Below are 24,884 nucleotides of genomic sequence, written 5' to 3'. Positions count from 1 at the left end.
AGAACATTACAACTTTATTCTCATAACATTACAATTTTGTTAATCCCTTTGTCCAAATGTGATATTTTTACAAATTTTATGTTTCTGTAGATATTTACTATATTACATGTTTTTAGGTCCATGCCAGAAATTCTTAATAATCTGTTTCAATGTTTGTTCCCTTTTACTTTACAAATATATAATTTCATTTATTATGTAGATGGTTTAAGCAGATTGTAATGTGGACGAAAGACAATGTAGATGGATTGAAATGTAATTCTGTTGTGTACTGCTCTGTATAAAGAAAGACGTCCATCTGCTCTAGCTATAGACTATCCAATTTATAGATCGAAATAATACATGTTAATATCAGAAAACCCTTTCTCAAAAAACATGTTTTGTTACATTCAAACTTATTTCTACCAGGAATGGGATTAGTTTGAATTTGGAATTTATGGGTCCACAAGATGTATGCATTTCTTTCACCTTGTCCCATTAGGGGTTGCCACAGCATATCATTTCAGATGAATGCGCATATTTGTTTGGTACAGTTTTTACGTTGGATGCCCTTCCTGACGCAACCCCTCTGCATTTATCCGGGGAGAGAGCTGGAGCCTATCCCAGCTAACTTCGGGGGAAGGCAGACTACACCCCCAGCTGGTCGCCAGCCAGTTGCAGGGCAGATATCGACACCGTCACTGAGCGGGAATCGATCCCACAGTGCCTACACCAAAGGTAGGCATGAGTACGACTACACCATCAGTGACCTCATGGGTGCACAAGATATTTTTCTTTAATTAGCGTAAGGGTTAAAAGGGGATACTTGTACAAAAATTCTCCACTGTAACGGGTCCCGAGACCGGAAAAATTGAGAACTCTGTCTCTCTTATTTTAGCAGGACTGGGCTGTATTGCCTTCAAATAACAATATTGGAGTTTTCTTTCACAAAAATACCATTTGAAATAGGAAATATATGTTTCTTCCATTGCTAATAGAAAGAGAAAATTTAAATATTATTCACAACAAGTTGAGTCTTTTATGACACACCTCCCCCCCCCCCCCCCCCGTGTAGGGTTTGCTTTAATTTTTCAGATACCAAATTATAAAGGATTCCTTTGGCATTTATTTGTCCACATAGTAGCTAAAAAGTTTGAGTACCCCTACTCTAATGAAGTCATTCAAGGCAGCAAAGTTATCAAAACGCTAACTTTGCCAGCCTGTGGAAAATGGTTTTGTAGAGCATAGTGGACCATAAGTTCCTACCCTGAATGATGGCCAGCAGGATGACGATGACAAAGAAGAAGAAGGTGATATCGAAGACCACTCGGTAGAGCTCGTATTCGTCGCCGGCCGGGTCTTCGATCTCGTCTCCAATACCGCCGCCGGCTCGGACACCAACGTACATGTGGAACAGATAACACTGCAAAAGGAAGGAAGGTAGACAGAATCCTCACGACAAAGAATGTAACTTTATTCGTATATCCATGGCAGCAATGTATAGTATAGTGACAAGGAGAACAATTAAATGCTCTTCAACTCGATGGTCCTATGAACCTGTATACCTACCGATTGCCATTCAAACAACTGTGTTTAACTAAACAGGCCCTGAGACTGAGACAAGCTTATCATTATTTCAGTACAGTAATTTTTTTGCCATATTTCTTTGGTGGTGTCCATCCATCCATTGTCTTCTACTTATCTGAGGTCAGGTCGTGGGAAGCATTAAGTTTAGCGGGAAAGCCCAGACTTCCCTCTTTACAGCCACGTCCTACATCTCTTCTGAGGGGATCGGGGTTTCCTCCCAGTGCGACATGCCCGGAACACCTCACCAGGGAGGCGTCCGGGAGGCCTCCTATATATATGTCCGAGCCACCTCATTTGGCTCCTCTAACTCTAAGCACCTCCCAGGTGACTGAACTTTTCACCCGATCTTTAAGGGACAGCCCTGACATCCTGTGGAGGAAACTCATTACGGCCGCTTGTATCCAGGATCTTGTTCTTTCGGTCATGACCCACAGGTTGTGACCATAGGTGAGGGTAGGAACGTAGATCAACCGGTAAACAGAGAGCTTTGCCTTTCGGCTTAGGTTTTTCTTCACCACAATAGGCTGATAAAATGTCAGCATTACTGCCCTACCAGTGGTGTGAACCCCCAGACAACTTAGCTCCTAGAATCATTGGGACATGATAATGTGACGCCGCAAGGAGGGGGTGTTTGGTGGTGTGGTGTGGATTTTTTCCTCATATCAAGTGTGTGCCTTGATTAAATAAAGGTTGTGTAGAAATGACATTGAGCGTGTGTGCTACACACCGTCATCATGTCATCACACTTCATGTCAGGCTCATCCTCGTCCTCGCTCTTGTTGTAGAACTTGCGGAAGAAGTTGAAGGCCACCACAGTGTAGAGGTAGACCACCACGGCCAGTAGACCCACTGTCATCATCAGCTGTGGAGGATACAACAATTGCAAGTCTTCCAGTGGCATTTTTTTTGTTTCTTTTCTCTAGCTGCCCCTTTCAAACACAGGACTAATAGGTGTTAGTGCTATAGATCGCTATTGCTGTCTTTTGTTCTTGTGTCTCTTCACTTTTTTTGTCCCTTTTTAAACAAAGCACCAACAAATGTTGTGTTTTGATATTGCTTTTTTGTTCCGACTTTATTTTCTGTCACCTGTTTGCCATTGTGGGTGACTGAAGACAAGATGGTGCGCAAGGTTTTGACACCCATGGCGATGTCCAACAGATGAGCAGCGAAGAAGAAGTTGTTGTAGTGTCCAAGCATAGACATGAGCATGTACCAGACCAGGTACAGGAAGGTCTAACAAGGAGAAGAAAGTACGTCAGAAACAGTGAGTGTTTGTTTGATCAAGTTAGACCCGCCGTTTTTTTTTAACTCACGTTGTCAGTGAACACAACACCAAACTTCCAGATCTGGTACTTGATGTCTATGGAGGTTATCCTTTAGAGAAGATGTAAGTGTAATTAATTGTGTAGATACTTCAGTCATCCAGGTCATGGTAATCTCAAAATTTGAATTGTGAAAATGAGTCTTGTGGCTTGTTTCAGCAAGTTATGTACAGTAGTTTAAGTCCATGTTAAGCAGAGTCTCACGGCTACCAAGTCTAGGTCACCATCGATTCAAGTTCCACACCTGTGACATCAAGAGTGCAAACATACCAGCTGAACACAGAGTTGTCGGGCTCAGGCTTTTTATCATGCGTCATGGCGCTGACGTCAAGGGAGGCCAAGTCCATGCCCAGCAACTCTGCAATCCTTTCCCTGCCGTAGATGTCGCCATACTTATCCAACACCTACAAACAAAAATGTCGTTTCAGAGACAGTTCTTCAAATAAAAACACACTTTGAAAAGGAAAAGAAATGAAGAACTCACCTTCCTTTTCACAAACTTGTCCCAGTAGTTGTTGGGAAAGGTTCTGTAGTGAAAGAAAAAAAAAAGTGATGCCACATGCCACACTTGCACTTATTTTGCATTTAATAATGTGAATAATAGTAAAATGCAGACCCTCCACAAGTTTAAAAGAAAATCTGTAGTTCGTGTTACGCTGCTGAAATTTTTTTTTAACTTTTTTTTTTTACAAACACTTAAAATACTGCAATGATGTGACTAAGTTAAGGTAACTGAAACTAATTAAAAATGGTTATTAAATAAGTGGGTCTTAAAACTATGTACAAAAAAGCTTTAGTAAACAACATTTAATAAAAATCACCTTATTACAAACATTTAACATTTTTATGTTACTTTGTTCCTAATGAATAGTCCAGGCTCTGTTGATTTCTTAATCACACTTGTTGAACCATTAATGGTCACAGGTGCCCTATGCCAGCTCTGGTAAAACATGGGCGCTTACGGAGTGTTGAGCACCAGTCTGTCCCACTGTCCCTTGATATCGTCGTCTTCAGGCTGCTCAGTGACATAGACGCCATCAAATTCTAGCTTTCTCGCCAGCTCCTTTTCTCTCTTGAAGATAACCAGAGGAACCTGCAGGAGGGAAGAGAAGAAAAAACTTTCAGCATGATACCCACGAGAAAGGAAATCTGTAAACTTTGGCAAGGGACCATGAATGGACCTTTCCAACCTGTCAATCAGTCTTACAATAATAGCCAATCAGATAGCCGCATTGTCTTAACCCCTGGCTTGACACGTGCCTCTCGCCATATTGTCCCACAAGCAAAGCTGGTTGTCAGGAGCCGGTGCTTGGAAAAGTTAATGGTCGTTTGGGGAACGTGCAATTCTGATGAAAGATATCCTGCTAGGTTACAAGGGACCCGATTGATTCATTTTCCAAATCCTAAAACACAGTTGACGAAGTGTCTACAATGGATTAAGGCTCTCGGAAGAGCACGCGTACAACTAAATGTGGACAATATCAACAAACACAAGGCTGTATGTTGGAAGGTAAGTGACGGAGAAGCATCTTCTCTGAGTTTGATTGAATTATTATCAGTGCTTTATACATTGCAGGAGAACAACTTTTACTTTGTTAGTGTATCACTGACCTGCTGAATGAAGTGTATAATGTTTTATGCCGAAGAGTCAGGTTAGTGATACGTAAACACGCGGTGTCATGCAAGAGAAATGTCTATTTGCCCATTTGTATCACATCTGAGTTTTAAGACAGAGCACTGGGTTCCATTACGAGCCAAGTCAAATGAATACACCCACTCACTTAATAAGACTACAATGACATTACCCAGGCTTGGCGTAGCCAGCCAATTAGTCGGCACATACCTACACCCTGTTTCGGCTGATTACACCTGGAACTTATAGGACACGGGGGAAAACTAGTCCTCCGCCAGATCGTTGATTCCCATGCCTCGTTCCCGCACTCCCGTATACCCGACCTGTGTACCGACCCTCGCCTGTTCCCTGACCCTCCTAGTAAGCCTGCCTCTTCTGATACTGCTGCTTTTCATGACTGACTCGCTGATCATTGACCACAGACCGAATAAAGGCTTTCTGTACACTACCAGCTTGTCTCTGGAGTTGTGCATTTGAGTCCGCCCTCGAGCCTCGTTCGTGATAGAACAATCTGGCCACAACATGGACCCAGCCGACTCCGAAGCCATCCGCCGCTCGTTACAGTTCCAGTGCAGACGCCTGGCTGAGCAGGAGGCTGCTCTTCAGGTAACGAATCAACGTCTCCATAAGATCTGTGCCCGGCTGGAGACGTGGCTAGCATCCCAAGCTAGCGCGGCTGCTACGCTGACGATGGTCACTCCACCTGTCGCTCCGAGTCCACCTGTTCCGCCTGTTACGGAGCCCTCTTGTGCCAGCATAACTCCGCTCTCCCAACCGGAACATTTCTCAGGCGACTCGGGCAACGTCAAGCCCTTCCTTGCGCAGTGCGACCTCAATTTTGAACTGCAGGCGTCTGCTTTCCCCACGGACTGCTCCCGGATTGTCTTCGTCATTTCTCACATGACGGGAAGGGCAGAGGCGTGGGCCACAGCAGAATGGAGTCGCAACTCGGAGATCTGCCATTCACGGACGACGTTCGTCTGCGCGCTTACTAAAGTATTCCAGTGCGTGGCTCCAGAACGCAAGGCGGCGGCCTCACTCATGACAATTCGCCAAGGCTGTCGCCACGTGTCAGACTACGCTATCGAATTACAGATCCGGGCCGCCGAGAGCCAGTGGAACGAGGAGGCTCTCCATGACACCTTCTACCAGGGACTTTCCCCACAGATCCGTGGTCACCTTATTGCCATGGATCTTCCTCCTTCGCTGAACACCCTAATCGCACTGGCCCTCAAGGTGGATCAGCGCTTGGCCGTGCAGGGGCAGATGTACGGCATAACCGAGGAGGAGACGGAGAGGCTCAGCCTGGTTGCTTCCCAGCCGCCCACGCTGCTTACTACGTTTGAACCCATGGAAGTGGAGGGGCTCGGCAGCTTAGCGGAGGAGCACTTACGCCGGTGACAAGAAGGGCGTTGTTTCTACTATGGTCGTCTTGGACACTTAATCACCCGCTGCCCGGTTCGACCGAAGCGCTCCGACCTTAGGATCTCTACGCCTGTGAGTGTGCGGTATACTGTCGCTGAGTCAGGGCGGTCGATTTTGCACCTCACCGTAGGAACGGATTCTCACTCATGTCTAGTGACCGCGTTCATTGACTCTGGTTCAGACGCTAACCTAATAAATCCCCGTGTGGTCAAAGCGTTGCGTTCGGCAACCATCCCCACACAGCGTCTTCGTATTGCTTACGCCGCCAACGGCAAGTTCCTCTGCCGGGTTACACAACGCACACAAACCTTTCGTATGGACTTTCCAGACACACACACGGAGCGCATTAGTTTCCACGTTTTTAACTGTAGCAGCAGTGATATAATCCTGGGGAGCCCGTGGCTCAAGAGACACAACCCCCACATTGACTGGATCACAGGTCGGAAAATGGCATGGGGTGAGGACTGTCACAAGCAGTGCCTCGCTGCTCGGGAGGACGGAGGGATTCAAGTTGCTGAACTGTGTACCGCTTCCGAATTAGCCACGGTGCCCTCTTGCTACCATGATTTAAAGGAGGTTTTTTTCTGAGTCCAAGGCAAAATCTCTGCCGCCGCATCGGCCTTATGACTGTGCTATCGAACTCCTCCCAGGCACCTCACCTCCCAGAGGGAGACTGTTCTCTCTGACAGGACCGGAGCACCAGACAATGAGGGATTACGTCGAGGAGCCGGTGGCAACCGGACTCATTCGCCTGTCATCCTCACCAGTCGGTACAGGGTTTTTTTCATTCAGAAGAAGTATTCCACTTTACGACCCTGCATCAACTACCAAGGATTGAATGACATCACGGTCAAGAACAGGTACCCCTTGCCCTTAATCGCTACGGCCTTTGAACTCCTCCAAGGAGCCCGGATCTTCACCAAGCTGGACTTGCACAGCGTGTATCATCTGGTGCGGATCCGGGAGGGTGACGAATAGAAGACGGCTTTCAACATTCCCACGGAGCATTACGAGTATCTTGTGATGCTCTTTGTACAGACCAATGCCCCAGCCGTCTTCCAAAACTTTATTAATTACATGCTTCGGGAGTTCCTGAACAAAAACGTATTTGTGTACCTTGACAACATTCTTATCTATTCAGCAAACCTGACCTCCCATATGCGACAGGTCAGAGAGGTGCTCCAGCGTCTCTTGCAGCACCAGCTGCTCGTGAAATGGGAGAAGTGCGAGTTCCACCGAGCATCAGTGTCCTTTCTGGGCTTCATCCTGGCAGAAGGGGAGATACGAATGGATCCCGGGAAGATCGATGTGGTGCTTCGGTGGCCCATCACCACCAGCAGGAGGGACGTGCAGAGGTTCATTGGCTTCGCAAATTTCTACAGAAAGTTCATTCGGAACTTCAGCGCTGTGGCCGCCCCTCTGCACGCCCTTACCACTCCGCGCAACATTTTCGAATGGTCCAGGATCTGCCAGGAGGACTTCAATAAACTTAAGGCAAGTTTCACCACTGCACTCATCCTCATTATCCCGGATCCAGATCGCTAGTTTGTGGTGTAGGTGGACATGTCGGACTCGGAAATCGGAGCCATTTTGTTGCAGAGGAGTCCCAAAGACAAAAGGATCCACCAGTGTGCGTTCCTGTCTAGGAAGCTAACCCCGGCAGAGATAAACTACGACGTGGGGGATCGCGAACTGCTGGCGGTCAAGACGGCTATGGAGGAGTGGCAGCACTGGCTGGAGGGCTCACAAGTACCGTTCATGGTCCTCACCGACCACAAAAATCTAGAGTACCTGAGGACCGCGAAGCGTTTGAACGCCCGCCAGGCCAGGTGGACTCTCTTCTTCACCCGCTTCCGCTTCACTCTGTCCTTCCGCCCAGGTTCCAAGAATGGCAAGCCAGACGCCCTCTCACGGATCCACGAGGGGGAGCGCACGGAGTCAGTAGCAGCTCCTATCCTGCCAGAGCGTGCTTTGTGTCCGGCTTCACCTGGGCGGTCGAGTCGTGGGTGAAGGAGGCCCTGGGAGAGACGCCGTCGCCCGCAGATTGTCCGTCTGATCGCTTGTTCGTCTTTCCATCACTTCGGGGAGACGTTGTCGATTAGGCCCATTCGAACAAGACGATCTGCCACCCAGGTGTGGCAAAAACTCGTTCTGTGGTCGAACAGAGATTCTAGTGGCCAAACCTCAGAAAAGACGTGAAGGAATTCGTCAATGCCTCCCCGGTGTGTGCGGCCAATAAGACGTCCCGTTTACGACCGTAGTTGAGTTGCGGCCTCTGTCCATCCCTTTCTGCCCGTGGTCACACATCGCGTTTGACTTCGTTACCGGCCTACCGCCCTCTCAGGGAAACATAGTTGTGCTGTCTGTAGTGGACTGATTCTCCAAGATGGTTCACTTTGAGCCACTTCCGTAGATCCCGTCGTCCAAGGAGACAGCCCAGCTGGTGTTGGACGAGATCGTCCGCTACCACGGGTTCCCCCGGGACATCGTCTCGGACAGAGGCCCGCAATTCAGCGCCCGCTTCTGGAAGGAATTCTGCACCCTCATCGGCGCTTCGGCTAGTCTAACTTTGGGCCACCATCCAGAGTCTAACGGCAAAACAGAGAGGGTAAATCAGGAATTAGAGACTGGACTTCAATGCTTAGCATCTAGGGACCAGAGCATGTGGAGCCAACACCTCAAATGGGTTGAGTACGCCCACAACTCCCTGCCCTCCGCCTCAACAGGTATGGCTCCACTCCACGTTGTGCACAGCTATCCTCCCTCTCTGTTTCCCTCATTGGCCATAGACTCCATGGTGCCGTCGGCCCTTGCAGTGGTACGGCGCTGCAAACGGACCTGGGAGGCAGCCCGGAGGACGCTGCTGCACATGGCCAACATCTACAAGTCTGCAGCGGACCGCGAGAGGAGAGCCACACCAGAACTCAGGGTGGGGCAGCGAGTGTGGCTCTCCATCAAGGATATCCCGCTGCGGATGGAATCCCGCAAACTTGCTCCCAGGTTCGTTGGTCCGTTCCCGATCACCAAAATCATTAACCCGGTCGCCGTATCACTTAGACTACCCAGTTCAATGATGGTGCACCCTACGTTCCACGTCGGCAGACTACGCCCGGATTGTCCTTCGCTGCTGGCTCCTCCAACCAAACCCCCATCTCCCCCGCCCCCCATGCATGGTGGATGGCGGGCCGGTGTACACAGTGCGCCGGTTGCTGTCTTCCCGCCGCAGAGGAAGGGGGTTCCAGTACCTGGTGGATTGGGAGGGATACGGACCGGAGGAGTGCTCTTGCATCCCCTCTCACTTCATTGTAGACCCCTCCTTCATCGAGGGCACATCCAGACACTCCTGGGCCGTCGGGAGCCGGCCGTTGAGGGGGTGGTACTGTCACTACAGTCTACAATGATATTACTCGTGATCTTTCTGTCATGCCCCTGGCATCCTGCCCAGGTTGGGCGTGGCCAGCCAATTAGTCGGCACATACCTGCACCCTGTTTCGGCTGATTACACCTGGAACTTATAGGACACGGGGGAAAACTAGACCTCCGCCAGATCGTTGATTCCCATGCCTCGTTCCCGCACTCCCGTATACCTGACCTACCGTGTACCGACCCTCGCCTGTTCCCTGACCCTCCTAGTAAGTCTGCCTCTTCTGATACTGATGCTTTTCATGACTGACTCGCTGATCATTGACCACGGACCGAATAAAGGCTTTCTGTACACTACCTGCTTGCCTCTGGAGTCGTGCATTTGAGTCCGCCCTCGAGCCTCGTTCGTGACACTTTCCAAGTAAAAAGTACCCACCCAGGTTTACATGCGCAGAACGATTCCACTATTTTATTCTGTTGGATTTCAATATGAAGTTTGTGAGGCATCAAACTTTTTTTGCATCGATTGCCATCATTTCACTGTAACTCTGACATTGCGTCCTGCTCCGTCCAAAATCTTAATTCCGTGTATATATCCTTGCGTGAAGTAGTTGAGACCTCTCTGTAGAACTCTCTTGGTCTGACACATTTGGCAAAAAACATCCCCAATATTATCTGGTATAAGCGATAGAGAATCGACTTCAAACATGTTCTGTTCAGTCGCCATTTAAGATCGCCATCGGAAAGGTCCATTTGCTACTTGGGGGCTTAATTGAGGACTTAACCCACCTCTGAATAGAAAGAGTATCATATTGCAACTATGGAAACACTACTAATATACAAAATCAGAATGTAAAAAGCCCTACTGTGGAATCTTGAGCCGTTCAGTCAATATTTGCCCAATAACACAACAAAAACAAAGATCAGACTTACCAGACATGCTGATTAGTAAATGTACAGTAGGAGCTTGACTTGTGAGTTTAATTTGTAATTACTGACTGAGAAGATTAGAAGGTGGGTTGAAGATGTCAATCAGTGCCTCTGAAGGCGTTTGGGAGAGGGCCCAACACTGGAAGCCAATCATTTCACCTTCAGGCAGTTGTAGCCGATGATGCAGAGGAAGGAAATGATGGTGTGGATGATGCTGAGGAATGCCAACGCTGGCTCCATGTATCCAGTGCTCTCCTCCAAGAAGTAGTACAAGGGCCCTTCGTCTTCGTCGTCCTCTCCTCCATTTTCAAATCCAGATCCTTCCTCATCAGCACCTGAGCCTTCGAATAATCCTGAAGCGCCCTCAAAAAGACCAGAACCTTCAAAGTCCTCTTCGCCTGGTGGACTGTCAGAAACCTGGAGGGGTAGGACACAAGGGGATGCTGACAAGGGGGTGAAAGGATTTCATTGCAATCAACTCAATTCAGTCGTATTATTTGTCCATTTTTAATAATAAACCATTCATCAACAAAAATGGGATGGTTAATGGCTTTTTTCCAAATCGGTCAAACCAAAGGCAAACCTTGTAGAAGAGGAGGATGAAGTTGAGGGCAAAAGCGATGAAGAGGGCCAAGAAGCGCAAGTTGTAAAAGTTTCTAGAGAGGTAGTTCTGCAAGGAGATGACAGGAGAATTAGTGAACCAACGGCACTTTTTATTCCATGGATTTTTCCAGTGATTCTAAGTCTAATATCAGTACAGTACTGTCAGTTACTGGTGGTAATTACTTGTGCTATGCAAAAAGAATTGTTGAATCAAAAAATATTTACATTTAAAACAATCAAACATATTATGAAGTTTCTGTAACAGCTATGGATAATCTTTTTTTTTTTATCCAGTGTAGTACATTTTGAATTTTTCAAGTTCAGTATTTTTTAAGCACAGTTCAGTTCTATTGAACAGTTAAGTACATTACATTTGTATTCAATCTTTAAGCACAGTTTGTTAAAGAGTTAGGACTGTATACTCGTAATAATATGTATTTTGACGCAATAAAAAAAAGACTATTCATGCATGTGATGATGTCAAAATCATATCAGCGCTTTTAATTTAAAAGTATAGGTAGAGAGGACTATATACGTTGGGGTGCACTTTCCAAAGTAATCAGACAAAGTTGCAAATTATGTTATTTTCTGGACCCACAAGCTCCAGGTTGCTTACCTTTGGGGATCACCACAACCCAGTTTGAGAACCACTGATTAAGTGAAGACCGGACGCTCACCATGAATTTAATCCTCTGGACCTCAAGCTCGTTCCACAGCTCAAAGCCTTCCTCCACCGGTTTCTTCTCCTTCTTCACCTTGGTCTTCACCGGCTCCTCAGGCTCCAGGAGCACTTCCTTTTTTACCTCAGGCTCGGGCTCTGCCTTATTAGGCTTTTTCTCGTCGCTCTCAGTGCTGCAAATGCGGCAGATGAAGCGCTTTAAACTCTTTTAAGGACACGTCAACAGCGACACATGGAACTGCATTGCGTCATCAATGAAATCAGAATCATCAGAATTAGCTTTATTGGCCAAGTGTGTAAAAACTCCATCAACTCCATCCTCAAAAATGATACGGAATTTACTTTTCTCATTTTGTTTACAGTTAGCGCTTTGTCTTTGACTCGCTCCCACCATTGTGAAATTCTGTTGTGTCAATCGATCAACTCTGATCCACAATAGACTTCACTGAAAATATTGAGAAATTACAAGAAGGTCAAAACCTCCACTATGACACAGTAAAACTGTTCCAGCATAACGGGGATGCAGATTCTCCATTCTGCTTGATCTAACAGCCAAACAGGACAGAAAAAAACATACCTTTAAAAAAAAGGGAAAAAAAACATCATTTAGACATGCTAGCCACACATAGTATTTTTGTCGAATCTAAATATAGAACACAAAATAGTAGCCACAGTCAGCCCAGCACTTACTCTGCTTTCTCTGTCTCTGGAGCAGCCTCTTCTTCAGTTTCTGGAATTTCTCCTCCTCCCTCTTCCTGTCCTTCACCAGCAGCAGTCAACTGTTGCAATAAATGTATATAGTTAGTGACCTCATTATATGAATGCACCATATCGTGTAAATAATGGCCAGACATTTTCTTGCCCAACTGCAGATGGGGGTTGGGGGGTGGGGGTTTCAAAGTCTATTGGAACACTTGTCATTGTTAGTGTGTTTAAATAAGTTCCGCTTTCATTGTGATTACAGTATGTAATAATTGTATTTTATAGCTGAAACTACCCAAAAAAATTTTTTGGAGTGGGTCTGAATATGTAACTCCGGTTAGGTTTTTATTTATTCCAGTTTATTATTACATAGGCAACAGGTGATTACCCAGGGTACATATACTGTATCTTCTGCCATAGAGTGGAAAAGCATTTAATTGTTATGCGTGTCACAAAAGCTTGCTGGCATAGAAAGTGTAAATAAATAAAGATATAGTCAACCGGCCAGGCCCAGCCACGAAAAGTAAAAATCTGTGCCTACCTAATTGACCCCTCCGTAGAAATTGCATCATCTGCGTCGCTGACCAATCAGAGGCCAGAGATCTGCATAAACCACGCCCCCTTTTTGCACCCGCCGTTCCCTCAGACAACGTTGCATGGTCCAGTATAGCTTTTGTTAGCGTTTTATCGCGTATTTGGGTTCTTTAACAATAAATATGGTTAACAGGTGAAGTCACGGACTTTGTAATAGTGACGACAGGTATCCTGAAAGGCTAGTTGGTGGAGTTCAATTCGTACCCTTTCCAAAACCGAAGACCCAGTACGAAAAATGTCTTCGATGGATCAAACTTTGTGGAAGACCGCATGATCAACTGAATCCATCAACCGGAACAGATATGTTTGCACGAAGGTATGCCCTATATTTGATTTTCAATGCATGTCTCATATAAACGAATTAGCAGTTTTTCGCTTGCATAACATAGCGACGTGTGAAGGATTGACACACCTGATCTGTGTTGAGCGATATTTTGCAATGATCTGACTGCACAAACGTGTCTCTGTTCGGCGGCTCCCGAGCTAAGCTAAACCGGACTAGCGAGTCCTAAAAGCCTTCAACGTGCACCGAGACACCAAGACTGAAGGAAGGATGTTTGAGGACACTATAAAGTAGTGATTGTCGTACTCGGTCGGGACTTACGTAGGTTCGGCACTAATTCAAGAATAATTATTGAGGGGAGCGCGTGACGTTACACAAAGAAAATGAGAGAAACAACTCATAAATCAAGCCTCGCCTTCTTTTCCTTCATACGGCGGTTCACAAACTGCTATACAGATACACATACAGATTCTGCACACAAGTGTGATATGTAAGACGAAAATAGGAAACTGTCAATGACGAATTCGTCTTTGGGTTATAATATATTATATTATGTGGCTTCTCAGTCTTCCTCTGACTCCGGAAAGATCTCCCGCTAATATCAATGGTTTCTCCGTCGATATGCATGTAAATACCATTGAGATACCCCTTTCTGAAATACTTGAAGCCCTGCTGTCTGCATTTCAACGATATTTCACTGTTAGCTAAGAATGCGAGTGAGAAATTAGCTGGTAAATCGGACAGTTTCGCTCTAGCCTTTTCTTGCTGCGCCGCCATTTTTGCTAATTGTTTGTCTGAGGTTGGCACACGTGGGGTGACGTAACTTCAGGAGGCGTGGTTAAGTGCCCTGTACGGAGGGGTCAATTGAGATCCACCCAGGTTTATAATAACCAACAGATGTCAAAGTTTGTTGGCAAAGCACTTTTTTCTATAGACAAGTCAATATTAGTCTGAACAAATTAATCTTATCAACTCATTTTCTTAATATTTAACACAAATGGGTTCTTCAGCAAATAATAGGTTCTATTAAAAAAATCCATAAATAATTAATTAATTGTATTCTTTCGGGGCATATTTGATATACCCCAGTGTGCCGCTGTACAATGATTAGGAATCACTGTAAATAGAGGTAAAGCCGTCATTTGAAATGGATGGATGGTAATATTAAAGCTGAAGGTTGTAGCTTCTGTCACCCCGAGACCGGACTTCTACATTACAACAACAAATCCATAGCTTTGATATGACGTACGGTATGCCGAGTAGCCGTCTCTCCACTGTATGAATGTCGAACATTCTTATTCTCATTTAAAGGACAGCCTGTAGGAAAAATGATGGATTTTGTGGAACAGGTAATATTGCTTGATTTATTTCTGATACAGAGCTTTTTTTCCCCCATCAGGAGACAGGAGACCGCGCGCTTGTTACATATGTAATTTCTGGTACATCATTTTTGGTGCACCAGTATAGGAATGTCGCCAGTCGACAAGAAATATCCATCCTATTTCCAGGTCGCTTATCCTCAAACGGGTCGCGGAGTGCTGGAGCCTATCCAACCTAACTTCAGTCAATAGGTGGACTATACCCTGAACTGGTCGTTGTAAAAGATTAAAAACTCATAAATATGTCAAGGTGTTGGAGGAGCTATCTGATTAAATCAACATTCTGTTTTCTCATCTAGTAGCGGCTAATGTAAAAAGGAAAAAAAAAAGCTACGCACTGAATCTTTAATTGTTCTTATGTTGACTTACCAGCTTCCTCTTGAGCAGCGGCGTGCCCTCAGGTGTGGGCGGTTCTTCTGGTGTCGTCTCCCCAAAGTCTCCAAGTCCCCCAGGAGTGTTGAAACCAGGCAGACGACCACCTTCCCGCTCCTCGCCATCTTCCTCTTCCTCCTCGCCTCCCCCTGCATCCAAGTCAGCTGTTCCGTCAGCATCTTGAACTTCTCTCGCACCAGGCTCAGGTGGCAGGTCGCCGTGTACTTCGTCCTGTGTCGGGTCCGGCATACTTGCGAGGATTTCAGTCACTGTCATCTTCTTGGCGCCCTCCACTAGGCCTCCACCAAAGAGCACTTTCCAAATGAGCATGAAGAAGCCCTTGCAGATGCTGTAGACAAACATCAGGATGCCTATAAGGACTGTGTAGACAAATGTGGCCAGGCTAATCACCATCTCCTTCACGGTCATCTTCCTCAGCTTGCGGTAGCGCCTCCGCATGTTACGGAAGGTGAACATGTTGAAGAAGTTCACCACGCTGGCGAGGAAGTCCACAAAGGCTGAGGTGGACTCCGGTGTTACCGCTTCACCGTTGCCTTCCTCCCCTTCACCAGTATCTCCTTCTTTGGCTGCCTCCTCCTCTTCTTCCTCGTCATCTTCCTCCTCAGCGCCATTTCCCTCAGGTTCTGAGATGGAGGCGGCGATGTTCATTTCAAAGATCGTGTCCTCGCAGAAGTTGACAAAGAGCTCCATCTTCTCGCTCTCGCCACCCTCATTGACAACGTCGAAGATGAACTGCCGTTTAGACTCGCGAACCTGTGGCATCTCCCACTGGTTGCGGTTGGCCTCACTGATTTCAAAGTAGATGCGCTCAATCTTGCGGCTGGCACCCATGATCTCGATGCGGCCCAGGAAAGGACGGAAGTAGTTGAGCACACTCTCAGCCTGTTCAAGGAAGTTCTGCAGGCGCGTGTCATGAGGCACATGCTCCGATAGGTTGGTGAGAAGGACGGCAATGTTGAAACCAATGTCCTTGGCCGGCTCCTGGAAGCGATCGGCAAACTCCTCAAAGTTGATCATCTCGTTCTCATCGGCTTCGGAGCAGGACAGGAGGAACTGAATTTCCGAGGGGGAGTACTGCTTCTGGCTGTCCATGGCTTTTGAGAAATCCTTTTTGGAGATGAGCCCGCGGGGGTCGGAGACGTAATCGCGAAAGGCATCGGATGCCACGATGTCCTTCAGCTTGAGGAACATATCAAAGAACTTCAGGATCATCTCCACATTGCTGGAGGACTCCACCAGCATGTCCACCATCTGCTTGGCGATGGTGCCGTTTACAACGTTGCCTGGAAAGGAAGGATGCCTTATCTCAACATTGTTTTTAAGCATAATTCTTCCCAATCGTTTTAAGACAGAGAACAGTGGTGCATTACCTTCCAGGAGAGATAGAAGCATCACCACCATGTCCTTCTGCAGGTCCAACAGCTCCTTCAACAGTCCGATTTGACTCGAGTCCTGAAGAGAAGCCAAAATATAGAGAAGAAGGAATGGTAGATAGAGTATTTGAGAAAATATGACTTTGAGATTCTTCTTTTGGGAACACACCAGGTCCTTAGAGAGGGGTTCTTAATTCAAAAATCAGTATCAAAAGTACAGCATTGAAGGAGACTACCTCAAAGGGGGGTCTACTCCAAAAATGATCCTGGGTTTGCAGTTATTAGAACAAAGAATACATATTCAAAAAAGGAAAATGCACACATGGAAGTAAGTAGGACAGACAGACGGACAGGCACTTGGGATTCTGACATCTCCGCCTCGCCGTTTGATCGCGAAACTGACCACATGCTGGGAGCAACGAAGACTCACACAGCACACTGAAATAGACAATATACTTAAGCACTTCTTGAAGACCTGCACCAGGTCATAAAACAAACAAAAAGCACAATATGTTGACAAAAGTACTGGGACTCCTGATCAAGAGACCCTCACTCAGTAAAAGGAAAGAACATCACTTGATTGGGAAGATATTTGTAGTGTGTTTGCAGGCATTTTTGTCAGGGGATTCAGGTCATGGATCTTGATTCTGTGCACTGCAGAAAAGAGGAAATTATCCCAAAACATTCTCACATAGTTGGACTCAAGGGGTCAGGGACCTATGTTACTTGATTTAACTTGAGTCAGACTTAAGTCTGCAGTTTTAGTATTTTCTTGCCTAAAACATATGGAAGACTCAAATCCACTTAGTTCACTTTTGCTACAGTTACTTGGGACTTGTTGATGTTATTGGAGGAATTAATCGGAAATGAGACTCAACCTATATGTTCCGATTGTTAGTTTTATATGTTCCTGCTGGAAAGTCAAATAAGGGAAGGAAATTCGTAGATGTAGATGATGCAGAAGCAGTTCAAGTTTAACTGGCATGGAATGAAATGGAGTAGTTTTAAATGGGGTGGCGTTGTTGGGGGTGGACAAAAGAGTCTTACGCCATTTTGTTGTCCCAGATCAGGATGCATCTATCAGGGATACAAAAAAATGTTACCTGTCAATTCATATTGTTACTATACAATATCAGCCTTAAGTTGCACTTCAATTACAGTCTTTAAGAGACTAAATAAATACTGCAGTGTACTAGTCAAAGGGCTAATATGATGTAAAATAAATGTGAATATTGTAATACATTTTTTTTAACTCTATTGAGTACAGCAAATAGAATAGTTACCACAATAATACACAATACACAGTAATAACCACATGTCACAAAACAATAATAACATTAGCTGGTTGTACAAAGAGTTACACACGCACACACAAACACACCAGTGAAAGCAAGCACACATGCACTGCTCAGTGGGACACCAGAAGAAACTTGGATTAAGACAGACGCATTACTGTTAATCCATTAATTAACATTATCATAGAATAGACATTCAAAAAAGTTGAAGGAAAATACTGAATTATTAAGTTTATTATATGAGATTGTTTCAGCCATCTTTATTCGATTTCACTTCAATATCATCATACCAATGCAGAAACCAAAACATTCAATTCTTCACTAAATTACACTGAAAAGATCATCATCAATTATTACTTGGATTTTGCATCAAGTACATATGGTCATCTAGTAATATACATATTTAAATGAAGTTAACTTTTACAACACTCTACACTAAATATACAGTACTGAAAAGGAGTTATTTTAATAAAAACAACGCGTGTTTTAATGCATTTTGCCAACATTCATGAAACTACGTCGCAGTAAAGAGGCCAAAACAAACTGTCAAAAAGCCAAAAGTGGTGATGAAAGGGTGGGGAAAGAAGACGTAATTCAACAAGATTATCATATTTCAAATAAATACATACTTTAGTCTGGAGGAACCACAGGAGAGAAAATTGAAAAAAAATTAGTTATCTCATAAATCGTAATAATGCTGTATACAGTTTTGCGTGATGTGATAATACAACCCCACTTCAAATGAAGTTGGGACATTGTGTTAAACAAAAATAGAATAAAGTGATTTGCAGGTCATGTTCAAACAACATTTAATTGAATACACTATAAAGACAAGATATTTAATATTCACACTGATAAAGTGTTTTTGTCACAGTGATAAATTGCTATGGCAAATAATCATTAACTTTCAATTTTATGGCTGCAACACTTTCCCAAAAAAACCGGAGGAGGGTCATGTTCACCACTATGTTACATCAACTGTTATTTTAACATTCAATAAATGTTTGGGAACTGAGGACACTAATTCTTGAAGCTTTGTAGGTGGAATTCTTTTCTGGAATTCTAGTCTTGCTGAAATAAGCAGGAGTGTCCGTGAAAAAGATGTTGCTTGGATGACACCATGCTTCCCAAAGCCTGTATGTACCTTTCAGCATGAATGGTGCCTTCACAGACATGTAAGTTACCCATGCCAGTGCCACTAACACAGCCCCATACCGTCACAGATGGTGGGTTTTGAACTTTGCCCCCATAACAGTCCTGATGGTTCAATTCCTTTTTGGCCCAGGGGACACGACATCGACAACTTCCCATAAATAATTTGAAATGTGGACTCGTGGGACCCAGAACACTTTTCCACTTTGCATGAGTCCACCTTAGATGAGCGCGGAGCCAGAGAAGCCAGGGTTTCTGGGTGTTGTTGATCAATGGCTTTTGGCTTGCATAGCAGAGATTTAAGTGGCAGTTACAGATGTAGTGCCAAACTGTATTTACCGACATTGGTTTTCTAAAGTGTTCCTGAGCCCATGTAGTGATATCCTTTACATATTGATTTGGGTTTTTGATGCAGTGCCTCCTGAGGGATCAAAGGTCATGGCATTCAATGTTGGTTTCTCGGCCTTCCGCTTACATGCAGTGATTTCTCCAGAATCTCTGAACTTTTTGGTGATATTATGTAGTGCAGATGATGAAATCCCTAAATTCTTTTAAATTGTACATTGAGGAACATCATCCTTAAAGTGGTCAACTATTTTCTTACACACTTGTTCGCAAAGAGGTGAACCTGGCCCCATCTTTGCTTGTGAATGACTCAGAAATTCAGGGATGCTCCTTTTCTAGCCAATTATGGCACCAATCGGTTCCCAATTAGCCTGTTCACCTGTGGGATGTTCCAAACAGGTGTTTGATGAGCATTCCTCATTTTTTTGCCACTTGTCGCAGCTTTTTTGGATTGTGTTGCAGCTATAAAATTCTGATTATTTGCTAAAAATAAAGTTTATTGGATTGAACATAAAATATTTTGTATTTGTGGTGTGTTCATGAACATGATTTGCAAATCACTGTTTTCTGTTTATACCAGTTTCACACAACTTCCTTGGAATTGGGGTTGTATTTCCTTTCATAGATTGATTAATATGTGTCCCTGAATGCAGCACAAAGGCAAATACAATGAAAAAATCTTTACAAGGACAGTACTGTGATCCTGAACCCCTTAAAAACCTTCTTAAACTCATAATGCAACATTAGGCTTAAAGGTGAATTGATTTCAGGGGTGAAGGCGCTCTATAAACGCCTCGAACACCCCATGACCAAACTTGAATCTTAAATAGTCAATTCATTGATAAAGGTTACTATTTTCCTATTGTACAGATCTTGTACACCATCTTGTTAAATGTTTCCGGGGGACAGAAGACCACAAACATTTACCACAAAGCCAGAAAAAGGGGACTAAGTGAATTAGAAAATGGTTACCCATAAATATGTGGAAGATTACAGTAGAATGAGATATGTCCTACCTGAGCCAGCTTCATCATCATGTGAGCGAATACATGCAGGAAGCCAACCACGGCGTCCCACAGCCTGCTGTGAGCCAAAGACTGCTGGTTGCCCGTGCATGGACCCTGATGGACAAGACAGGTTGGAATTTTGAATTTTGACCTCCTGTAGCCAGAGGTGGCAAGAGTACTCATACTCTGATACTTAAGTAGACATATACAGACTTGTAAAAAAACACAATGGCAAAAGTAGAAATTCAACTCCGGTATAGTAAAAATAAATAAAGGAAAAATGTATTTGTATTTACCTGTATTGATACTTTCATAATAATGGAAGAAAAACTGCCCACAAAATAGCTTCCCTCTTTGAATGATATACAAAATAGTGAGAAGAAGAAGGAAAAAAGAAAAGGTTCTATGTCACATATCGGTTGTCTCTAGATTGCCAAATTGGTGCAGTATTTAAGGTCAGCATTCTTTTTCTCAGTCAGCTGGCAAAGGTGAATGATATATTTTTTTATATGGCAGAACCTTGAAACAATCTCATATGGATTAAAATAATAATAATAATAATTTGGAGTCAGCCAGTCCTCACTTAAATGTCTCCACTTGATTAAAAATGTTGCCATTCGCCTCTTAAATGTAACTTGGAAAAAAGTCAATATCTTATTTTGACAAATGAAGTGGTAGAAAGTGCAAATATCTGTTTTCAAATATAGGGTATAACAATAAAACAGAAAAACGACAACAAGTATAATACAGATACCTGAAAATATACAGTATTTGAGTACTCCGAGTGCAATAGACTGACCGAATTGCTGAAAAAACTGTCAGTACCTCCCTACCCACCCTTGAGAACTTGCATGCTGCCTAAACCAAGACAAGAGCATGCAGGACCCTCCTGGTACCTCCACATCCTGGTCACCACCTCTTCTACCTCCTTCCCTCAGGTAAGCGTGATCAACCAATGCAAACTAAAACAAGCAGACATTAAATGGCTTCTTCTCACTTGCCATTCATGTCATAAACAATTCATTTACAATGCCATTGTAACAATCTGCCAATTTTGTCTTGAGATTGTTATCACATCACTCTTGGACCAATTATACATTATTCATGCACTCAATGTAACTGTCTTGCCACTCTGCACAATTTCCATATCTGTTGTTGACTAATACTGGCCACTCGTGCTTGAGAAATATCTGCACCATTTGCACAAAGGTCACTGAACCATATTATCTGTCTATTACCGGTACACATTTCAAAGTCCTCTAAATTGCTAAAGTACTCTGCATCATTTGTAAAATCGTTCAAAAATTATAAATGAATAATGATGCCACCACTGCCTTTCATTACTCAGTGACTCTCCGAACTGTGATTTTTTTTATGTCTCAAAAGTATTTTCTGTCAGATGGTGGGCTCTTGGCGGCACGGTGGATCAGCTGCTAAAGTGTTGGCCTCACAGTTCTGAGGTCCCCCGTTCAATCCCAGAAGCGCCTGTGTGGAGTTTGCATGTTCTCCCCATGCCTGCATGGGTTTCCTACGGGCACTCCGGTTTCCTCCCACATCCCAAAAACATCAACATTAATTGGACACTCTAAATTGCCCCTAAGTGTGATTGTGAGTGCGTCTGTTTGTCTCAATGTGCCCTGCGATTGGCTGGCAACCAGTTCAGGGTGTACACCGCGTCCTGCCCGTTGACAGCTGGGATAGGCTCCAGCACTCTCTCCGACCCTTGTGAGGATAAGCGGCGAAGAAAATGGATGGATGGATGGATGGATGGATGGATGGATGGATGGATGGATGGATGGATGGATGGTGGGCTCTTGTCTGACTCGAGTGGTTCCAACTACTGGAGGCATATCCTTCAGTGTTTTTGACATACTTGGCAAATAAAGATGATTATGATTTTGAATTCTGATTATGAATACAGTAAGAAAGTATTTCTACTTTCAACCGCCTGTCACAGGATGATGCTCTGGATCTTTTCCCAACATCCTACCTGGATGTACTCAGTCAAGCTGTTGAAGACCTGCTTGGCCACCGTCATGGCTTTGGAGAAGTTCCTTTTGCCGGGCTCATCAATGATGTCCTTGCCCGAGTAGTACCAGTAGAAGTCACTGATGGACTCCTACGTGACAAGAATCACCGTGCACTTTGTTCACTACAATAAGGAAACCTACGACATGTCTACATAAATGAAGATATTGCTCCTTATCATTCAAACTTAAAAATTGTGATTTTTGTTGAAAGTGAGAACCAAAAAAAAAATGGACTCATAAAACGAGGAAAAAGTAATAACAGGAATATAAATAGAATATTCCTCATGTTATTACTTTTTTTCTTGTTTTATATTTTAATCAAAATGATCTGCTGGAAATTTTGACTAATCCCATTTTGTAGGCTTGTAGGCAATGTTCCCTCTAATATTTTACATGTCTGAGCAAACACACTAAGGCCGTGAGCGCTCCTTTTGACCACTGTGGGCAACATCAGATGTATGCACTGTGGTCAGATCAGTGTCATCTATTGAAATTACATGGCTTATTAAAAGGTTCATTACATTCCCATCAGAACATTTTTAAGAACAATTTTGTGTTTTGGCAAACTTACACTGAAAACGTCAACAAACAAACAAAAAATACATATCACAATACAAATACATAACAAGCCAATTATTAACTATAAATTTGAAATGTCGCTTCCAACTTTGTTTCATTTTTTTTAACCCAAAATGATATCCCAGTCAGTTTTTCTTGGTGTGCATGTGGAAAGCTGAATGATGGTCCCAAACAGTTTTAGAGTTAATGTTATGTTGCCTCCTATATTTAAAATACATAATTATCTTTTTGTGCACTGTATTGTCTGTGCTTTCATCGTCAATCAGGCTGTACCAAGGTGGAATTTTAACATTACACACCATCTCATCCTGCACTTTCTAATAAGGCTTCAGAGCAGGCCTTTTTTTAATCAAAAAAGAGAAAATCTCGTCCAGTTTCACCACTTTTTCTTCTATTATTCACATGCCCCAGTGTTTGTAATTATGAGTGTACCCCTTTAAAATCGGGGGTTCAGGTAAACTAGGAAGTAGAGTGTCTGGTCCGGTGTGGCCGAGCACCAGCTCTTTGTGAGAGGCAGTGTGCTGCCGTGTTTAAAAAAGAAAAAAAAAGACGTCAGGCTGTAGTTCACTGCGCTGGATGTTTTCCTCTGTGCTGACTGTGCGAAAAGTGTGCAAATGCGCAGTTGCACAGCTTAGAGGGAATATTGCTTGTAGGCTCGAGAAAAAAGTTGATAAAATGCAACTGTTTTAGTGCACTGTTGTGTCGTTGCCTGTAAATTTGAATAAAATGAAGCTTTTTGGAAAAGTGCATCACAGAAGCTCACCTGTAGTCGTAACAGATAGTCCACTGTGCAGATGATGACGTTGATGGTAGTGGTGCTGCCTGTCTGGGTCCTCAGGTAGTTCTGGAAATCTGGTGGATTACATGAGACACCTTGAGTCACTTTGGCAAGATTTAGACTCCATGGCTCAACTGGAACAATTCAGATATTTCTGGTCTTCTATGGAACAGCTGCGATATGCATTACAGCACCATAAACGGAAAAAAAACAGATATGTTCAGGTGGGAATCAGGCTTTTTCCAAACGTGGATAACCATCACATAAGTATTTTATTTGTTATTTGTTTATTTGTATTTTGTCCCATCTAGTGAAAGAGGGTGTAATTGTTCTGCCTGTCGTTATATGTCGCTAGCAGGGATAGATGAGGAAAGATATTGGTAGTTAATGTTTTTTTTTCCCATCGCAGATTATTTTCATGTGTCCCATAATTGTGAATGCACATACACTACACTGGCTTAAGCATTTGCTCACCTGTCTTGACACAGATACAGTGTATGTCTTTCAGTGACATTCCATCCTCTTCAATTAAAACATCTTGAACTTTTCTGGAAGGCTTTCCATAAAGTTTATCAGTCTGTTTATGGGATTTTATGACCATTTTCCCAGAAGCACATTTGTGAGGTCAAACGCATGATTGTATTTCTTTAAACTGTGTATTTCCATGTATATATCTGTATGTGTCATTTCGAAGATCAGGTTAAGTACAGGCAATATTTGGGAACTGGGAACTACGTTGTAAAATCATTCTTTGGAGCAAATGTTGACTCACCGTTATTGTGGCCCTCACACAGAAGCTGCAGGAAGCGGAAGAGGTCGCACGTGAATTCATCGTCTGCCATCACTTTCTCATCTAAATGGACAAGTTGGGTGCATATTAATCTGGCATGTCGAGCAAGTGATAGTGACTGCTGTTATTTGACTACTTTGTAATGGATGAGTTTGTTAGAATTGCTGTTTTCAACAACTTTTTAAGCATTTGGTTTTGAATTTTTCTCTTGGACATCAGAAAAAAGAATTGGTTTGTGGACACATGACTGTAAAGACACACTGCATTCCATTATACATGCAACATGAAAAACAACATTTGAGGAAAAATGATATCCTCATATGTGCGATTAATGTGCATCCTGAGGGCATGCAGACAGATCTACTCAACTCTCTGTAGAAAACCAGTGAAAACCATCTTTAAGGTGTAGACGTGATACCTTACAGTTGACTTCAGCACTTTGAGACTTCAGATGTACTGAGGGGCTGGCAAACAAAACATGCTCTGATTGAAACACTAACTCTGGACAAACCTAATTTTGACCTTTGAGACAGGCACAAGATGCTGTCAAAGGTTTAACTAATAAAGAAATAAGTACACTAATTGCTTTCAAGGAAATACGGTCAAGTGTTACATCTCGACTGAGAGACAAGTTCAAGTTTTTTGTGTTTGTGATAGGGCTCAGCC

At 43.8% G+C, this 24,884-nt stretch overlaps 1 protein-coding gene across 1 annotated transcript in view; it reads right to left on the bottom strand.

The window, feature by feature from the left end:
* LOC133504515 (ryanodine receptor 1-like) overlaps nucleotides 1–24,884 on the bottom strand; it is a 144,299-nt gene that overhangs the window by 2,200 nt on the left and 117,215 nt on the right. The window contains exons 85-102 of the mRNA XM_061826813.1: nucleotides 24,201–24,281; nucleotides 23,414–23,502; nucleotides 22,032–22,160; nucleotides 20,051–20,155; nucleotides 17,290–17,319; nucleotides 16,240–16,321; nucleotides 14,846–16,152; nucleotides 12,209–12,297; nucleotides 11,517–11,691; nucleotides 10,820–10,906; nucleotides 10,396–10,653; nucleotides 3,848–3,978; nucleotides 3,370–3,412; nucleotides 3,156–3,289; nucleotides 2,877–2,937; nucleotides 2,650–2,796; nucleotides 2,291–2,425; nucleotides 1,243–1,399 (exon numbers count right to left, since the gene is read on the bottom strand). Of these exons, the coding sequence (XP_061682797.1) occupies nucleotides 1,243–1,399; nucleotides 2,291–2,425; nucleotides 2,650–2,796; nucleotides 2,877–2,937; nucleotides 3,156–3,289; nucleotides 3,370–3,412; nucleotides 3,848–3,978; nucleotides 10,396–10,653; nucleotides 10,820–10,906; nucleotides 11,517–11,691; nucleotides 12,209–12,297; nucleotides 14,846–16,152; nucleotides 16,240–16,321; nucleotides 17,290–17,319; nucleotides 20,051–20,155; nucleotides 22,032–22,160; nucleotides 23,414–23,502; nucleotides 24,201–24,281 (3,240 nt within the window). The remainder of the gene's footprint in view (nucleotides 1–1,242; nucleotides 1,400–2,290; nucleotides 2,426–2,649; nucleotides 2,797–2,876; nucleotides 2,938–3,155; nucleotides 3,290–3,369; nucleotides 3,413–3,847; nucleotides 3,979–10,395; nucleotides 10,654–10,819; nucleotides 10,907–11,516; nucleotides 11,692–12,208; nucleotides 12,298–14,845; nucleotides 16,153–16,239; nucleotides 16,322–17,289; nucleotides 17,320–20,050; nucleotides 20,156–22,031; nucleotides 22,161–23,413; nucleotides 23,503–24,200; nucleotides 24,282–24,884) is intronic.

This window comes from Syngnathoides biaculeatus, chromosome 8 (genome assembly GCF_019802595.1).
Source record: "Syngnathoides biaculeatus isolate LvHL_M chromosome 8, ASM1980259v1, whole genome shotgun sequence".
NCBI lineage: Eukaryota > Metazoa > Chordata > Actinopteri > Syngnathiformes > Syngnathidae > Syngnathoides > Syngnathoides biaculeatus.
The sequence above is the reverse complement of the archived record's forward strand: the minus strand, read 5'-3'. Positions and strand labels throughout refer to the sequence as shown.